Source organism: Sinocyclocheilus rhinocerous, unplaced genomic scaffold (genome assembly GCF_001515625.1).
Source record: "Sinocyclocheilus rhinocerous isolate Xijiao unplaced genomic scaffold, SAMN03320098_v1.1 scaffold3824, whole genome shotgun sequence".
Taxonomy (NCBI): domain Eukaryota; kingdom Metazoa; phylum Chordata; class Actinopteri; order Cypriniformes; family Cyprinidae; genus Sinocyclocheilus; species Sinocyclocheilus rhinocerous.
The window spans coordinates 377,422-384,207 of NW_015641015.1; the positions used below are offsets into that span (position 1 = coordinate 377,422).

The window sequence follows — 6,786 nt, forward strand, 5'->3', positions numbered from 1 at the left end:
TTACTATTAATTGCCCAGCTCCCCATCAATGATCTAGCGCAGAGACATATAGTTCTAAACTGAACGTGCAAGAGAAGCATTAGCCTACTTCTAATTTGGCCAAAGAAAACGTGTTAAAATCTAAATTTTTCTATATTAATTTGTGCATTTTTCAATTGTTTATTAAAGGTGCAAAAAGTCATAAACAAAAATAAATTAAAAAAATCTATATTTTACTTTTTCGGGCAGCATTTTGTGTACGGTTCTAATTTCAAATTTGGTTTTCAGGATGGTAATTAAAAATACAACAACCCTTCTTTTTTCATTTTTTTCGACATGGTTAAAAAAGGAAAAACGAATGGACGCAAAGGTATAGGCTACACGGACCTGGAAACAGTAGGCTATTGCATGTTTTATTTGTGCGCAGAAATGAAAATAGGCCTATGTATATCAAGTCTTTATTTTTTATTTATTTATTTTTGTTTGTTTTGTAAAGACAATGAAATAGGCCTAGTTTTTCTTCCGTTTAATTGGCCTAATTGAACTAATATGGCTACTAACAATTAAGTGACTGCGACTATTTCATGTGATTTGGTGTGATGTGACATATGTGGGCTGAGTGACGTCATCGCCTATAATTCAATGTTTAATATAAAAAAAAAATGAAGCAGCACAAACGAAAATATTACCTGCACAAACGATTGAGCCTGTTTTGGGTGAATTTGGAGCATGTGGGGGGGCTGGTGACGTCATCGCCTATAATTCAATGTCTAATATTAAAAAAACCGAAGCAGCACAAACGAAGCACAAACAAACGAGACTATTTGGGGTGAATTTGGAGTATGTTGGGGGGCTGAGTGACCTCAGAATGACCTATAAATATTATTTTATTATCTAAAAAACCAAAGCAGCACAAACGATTGAGACTATTTTGCCGACGTTTTGCGTTGGGTGGGGGGCCAACTTCACGGAGGTGATTGCCTGCTTTCTATTCCCTCTGTTATGCATATGTGGAGTTTCTGCGTGAGGGCGCCCTCTGGCATCCAGTATGAATGAAACAGACATTAAATGTGTTTATAGCGCTCAATAATGGCCAATCCATCCTATTTTGGGTAATTTTATTTTATTTTTTTAAAGTATCGGTTCAGGCACCGGTATTGTTTTAAAAGTATCGATTTGGCACCGGTATCGGAAAAAACCCAAACGATACCCAACCCTAGCCAGGAGCAGGGTTGGGCACCCCTGGTTTAGAGCATAAGAATAAAAAAAAAAAAAAAAGATATTTTATTCATGTTTTATTGTATGTCCTCTGTAGAGGACACCAGGACTAAATGTTTGAAAAAAATAAAAAGACATGAATAAACATGCAAAGGCAAAAACAATTGTTTTTTTTTTTTAATCACAAATTTCTTAAGTTTCAGGATTTTTTTTATATCAAACTTTGTATAAGGATGATTCTCAACTATGTTATGAAAGATATAACAATGATCTGATATATTTGACACATTTTGCTTTATGAAATGTGTGTAAAATGGCAATAAGAGGGTTTTCCCATTGTATACAATATATGAGTATCTATTCACTGTATCTAATTTGCATATTAATGTGTTCTTGGGGCAACATGTCATGAAAAAAGAAGTGTAATAATGGGAGTAATGGCCTAATTGGCAAGATTTTCACAATAATATCTAATATTTCATAGAAATATTGAAATATAATTTCTTTCCCTATTCATTTGTTGTGTCTCCCAAAATGCGTAATAAACATGCTTTTAGTCCTGGTGTCCTCTACAGTGGTTCATAACAGAACGTCATTATTTTGATTTGAAACCAAATAACAGTTTCCTGAGGTATTGATTTATGACAAAAAGTTAAACATTTTGTCAGATTTAAATGCTAATTACAAAATAATATCTTATTTTCATAAAAGTTACATTTGATCACTAAATTAATGTCAGCCGTTTTTAAAGAGCAAGGAGAGGGAGTGCTCATGGTGAAACTTCCAATCATTTGGTATCTCTGAAAAGCCCTGAATGTGCTCGGTACAGGACTCCAGACTTACAACTGTGGCATGTACCGTCTCAGAGAAATTCACTAAAATATACTGTCCCCTACAGAGGACAAAAGTCTATTCCTGGGTTCCAGGAGGATATGGTGAAGCCGGAAGCCTGTGTCATTTGCCTAAAGCTTCCGAGAAACAATACAAAACACACAGTAGAATTTAAATGTGGGCACTTTTCATACAAGGTATTTTCTAATGCAAGTACTGACTGCTTTGAGGCAAGAGTGCTACTTTAAAGCCTAATCCAGGGTTTATATATTACATAATGCAATACGGCAAGGTAATGACAGACAGGTCTGGATCACAGCAGGCTGCACTGCTACTGTACATGCAATAACGCAGTGGTTCTCAACCTTTTTTCCCACTGGGCCGCACGCACATCATTTACATATTACGTCACCAATACAAACCAACCAGTTTCATAATAGTATAGCCTAAATATTATGATATCTTGTTTATTCTGATGCTCAATTTTGCCAAACTAATGGCTGCTGATGACTATCTGAATTGAATTCCATATGAAAAATAATGCGATCATCAGCAATGGCAGCATATAAATGAAAACTGCATAATGTTACGGAGTAAAATGTTGATCCAGGAAGTGGTATATGTCTGTGCAAGCTTTGGAGGTGTTGATGGAAGCGATTTACTGGATTTATGCTTTGATAATCGTACTGAATATTACCCAGATGTAGTTTTTGATCAAAATTTGCTCAAAATTATGCATTTTTATGAAACCTACCTATATTCAAGTGTTGATAAAAAAAAGAATGCTTTAAGCTAGAATAAAACTGATTATTTTTGTTTAAAAGTAGAGGCTCTGATCTTTATTTTGATGTATTGCATATTCAAATATTCATACAGCAAAATATTCTGGAGGCCAACAAATTTTAGTGAAAATCATCAAAATCGCTGGCGGTGGCTGGGAACTTTTTTCAAAAATGCTGGCGTGGAAAGAGTTAACGTAAAAACTAAAATGAATTGTAAAACTGGAAGTTATTTTTTAATTGTGTAAACTAATGGCTGCTGATGACTATCTGAATTGAATTCTGCCAAAGTGCGCGCTTGTAAGTGTTCGTTAAATGCCTAACGTTAATTACGTGAAGTACAGGTCTGCTCATGTCTGAAAATAACATATGAAAAACAAAATTATTTTACATAAAAACATTATAGCTTATATTTGTTTAGTGAACAGGATGGAGAAACTGGCGATCTCTTATGTAAACAGATGCATATGAAAAATAACAGCAATAGACAGCATATAAATGAAAACTGCATAATGTTACGGAGTAAAATGTTGATCCAGGAAGTGGTATATGTCTGTGCAAGCTTTGGAGGTGTTGATGGAAGCGATTTACTGGATTTATGCTTTGATAATCGTACTGAATATTATCCAGATGTAGTTTTTGATAAAAAATATGATTTTCTCACCTTTTTGCTCAAAATTATGCATTTTTATGAAACCTACCTATATTCAAGTGTTGATAAAAAAAAGAATGCTTTAAGCTAGAATAAAACTGATTATTTTTGTTTAAAAGTAGAGGCTCTGATCTTTATTTTGATGTATTGCATATTCAAATATTCATACAGCAAAATATTCTGGAGGCCAACAAATTTTAGTGAAAATCATCAAAATCGCTGGCGGTGGCTGGGAACTTTTTTCAAAAATGCTGGCGTGGAAAGAGTTAACGTAAAAACTAAAATGAATTGTAAAACTGGAAGTTATTTTTTAATTGTGTTCCGTGGGTTGAGATCCACTGCAATAGTGTATAAGACAGACTAGGCCTACATGTCAGACTGGATACTGGATCGTCTCCAAATCAGACAAACATGAGCTCGCATGAAGAGAGAGTTTGCTGAACAAATATCACCGTGAGGATGATGTGCTGTTTGAATAAGACTGTCACCAACGAGCAGGAGAAATTATCCCACTCCATATACCATATTCAGTGCAGTGGGATTTATTGAAAATAACTAATACAAAATGCAGCTTAATTCTTTATTCATAACAGCTGCAGTAGAATCCATGCAAACTAAAGCATAAATATCACTAAACAGCTACATAATCATTTACCAGATGCCTGGTGTGTGTCAGTGAGGGCATCATGAATAAATCATGAATTAGCAACAGAGAGGTTGTGTGTTAAACACAGACTGATTGAAGTGTATCCATAAACCAGCTGTAATGTTTATCCAAACTCCACATATAGATCAGTGGGAATGCTGGCTCATCAGCTTTCTACATGCATTCATAAGCAGCTTTATCAGTGAGGAGACGTTACTAATAAACAGCATTGACTTCTGTACCTTCACCCTATTTATTTGTGTGTGTGTGTGTGTGTACATGCTTAACCATATGTTGGGGACAAATGTGTACCGAGTGAGCTAAACCTGACAAAATCTCTAAAAAACCTCCCTTTGGGGACGTCCTCACTTGTAAAACAGGTATAAAAAGAAAGTAAACAAAGTTTTTTTTTTATTGTAAAAATGCATAAAGTTTTCTGTGGCTCTTGTCAGGGTTGGGATCAGCTTATATAATCTATAACTATCTGTATATAAAGCAATATAAGTCTATGTAATATCCCCAGTTAGATAGCTAAGTGTGTGTGAGAGAGACAGAATCAGAGAGCGAGCATTAGCTAGCCTTCCTCATGTGACTGTCACTCCACCACACTCCCATTTAACAATTCATACAACATTCTTTCTACATGCATTCATAAGCAGCGTTATCAGTGAGGAGACGTTACTAATAAACAGCATTGACTTCTGTACCTTCACCCTATTTATTTGTGTGTGTGTGTGTGTGTGTGTACATGCTTAACCATATGTTGGGGACAAATGTGTACCGAGTGAGCTAAACCTGACAAAATCTCTAAAAAACCTCCCTTTGGGGACGTCCTCACTTGTAAAACAGGTATAAAAAGAAAGTAAACAAAGTTTTTTTTTTATTGTAAAAATGCATAAAGTTTTCTGTGGCTCTTGTCAGGGTTGGGATCAGCTTATATAATCTATAACTATCTGTATATAAAGCAATATAAGTCTATGTAATATCCCCAGTTAGATAGCTAAGTGTGTGTGAGAGAGACAGAATCAGAGAGCGAGCATTAGCTAGCCTTCCTCATGTGACTGTCACTCCACCACACTCCCATTTAACAATTCATACAACATTCATAGCTCAACAAACAACATAGAGATTATTAAATCGTTAAAACAGACACAGAGTCGCACTATACCTTCTGTATTCGGATAGTTGTGAAACGAATTAGCTGCTAATAAGTGTTAAACGGAGCACGCAGTTTAACCGGTTAGCTGGCACAGCTTCATATATCACGAGATAAATCCTCCAAACATCGCATAATAAACTGCATGAGTTGTGGAGTAAGAGATGTGGTGAAGTGTTTGCTGTAGTTTAGTAATTATGTAAGTTAAGTGAACTTAGCGAAGGGCTCTCGTCAGGGAGTGGCCCTCACATAACGGTCATCTCTTAACTAACGTTAACGACGGACACTTCAAACACACGGCTTTCTTTCGTTACAAATCAACTTCACACATTACACACGGTACAGAAACATTACAAGAAAATAAAATAACAAGCACTTGGCTCATTGGAGCTTCCGCGGGAGATCATTTTACATAACAGCTAACTTTAACTCATTCGAGTCGCGGCTAAACCGCCACATAATCCATCGTAACAGACCCAAACGACGCTGCTATGTGGAAGAAGCGATGTTTAGTAGCTCATGTTTTTACCGTCGGTGATATAACGAGGAGAGGGAAAGCGACTCACCCAGGATCTCTTTCCTGCGGTCGGCGTGAGGCTGATCGGTATAAGCCCACTCAAAATCCTCGCGAGCGACGCGATTCCCCATGTTTTCTCTGGTTCGGCGGCTGCTTTGCGGTAGTTAAGTGTGTTTCCTCAGGATGTCAGCGCAGAAATAGTACCAGTTTTTTGTTTACACGGGTCTAACAGCAGCTGTCCCACATCCTTCGCTTCCTCACTTCTCCGTCTTTCTAAAACAGAAGATCTTTCGACTTCTGGACGCATCGCGGTGGGCGGAGTCTCCTGGTGACGTCACTCCCTCTCTTGTCCTATGAGAAAGCGCCAGCTTTGACTAAATTCGCGACACCGTTATGATGCCGTTTTCATGCTGGCGAGTATTTCATCCCAGAGCTTCACAGCTGAGTTTCTTTCACAGCCTTCTATCCACAGTAAACAGCTGACAAAATCAATTGCATTGATGCATGTGTACACTTTTACTTTACTTTACTTTTAGTCATTTAGCAGACGCTTTTATCCAAAGTGACTTACAAATAAGAAAAAGTAATTAAAACTAAAAGCTAAAACTCTGTAAACACTATATATATATACACATTTAAGAAAATAAAAGAAATTAAATAAAAATGACAAATTATTAAAAAACCTATATAGACATAATAAAAAAAACCTAATAAAATAACAACATTACTACAACTGTAACTAAAACTAAAATAGATAACTAATACAAATCAAACTACATTAGTTTATCAGTAATCCTAAAAAAATGACACTGAGCCAAACACACATGCTAAAATAACAACAACTTACTGACACATAGTAAGAAATAGTTATAAAAACTGAAACAGAAGTGAAACAAGTAATAGGAAAGAGGAGAAATAAAAAGCGATACTCATATGATGCGATTTCAATTTTTCCTTTCTCTTTGGAGTGTTACAAGCTCTTGGTGCATAAAGAAGATCTGTAAAGTT

General features: G+C 36.0%; 1 protein-coding gene across 1 annotated transcript in view; it reads right to left on the reverse strand.

Annotated features, from left to right (window-relative positions):
* The window catches only part of LOC107753721 (sphingolipid delta(4)-desaturase DES1-like), a 12,867-nt gene extending 6,739 nt beyond the window's left edge, over window positions 1–6,128 (reverse strand). Inside the window, exon 1 of the mRNA XM_016569932.1 lies at window positions 5,828–6,128. Within this exon, the coding sequence (XP_016425418.1) occupies window positions 5,828–5,909 (82 nt within the window). The 5' untranslated portion in view covers window positions 5,910–6,128. The remainder of the gene's footprint in view (window positions 1–5,827) is intronic.
* Window positions 6,129–6,786: the final 658 nt, after the last annotated feature.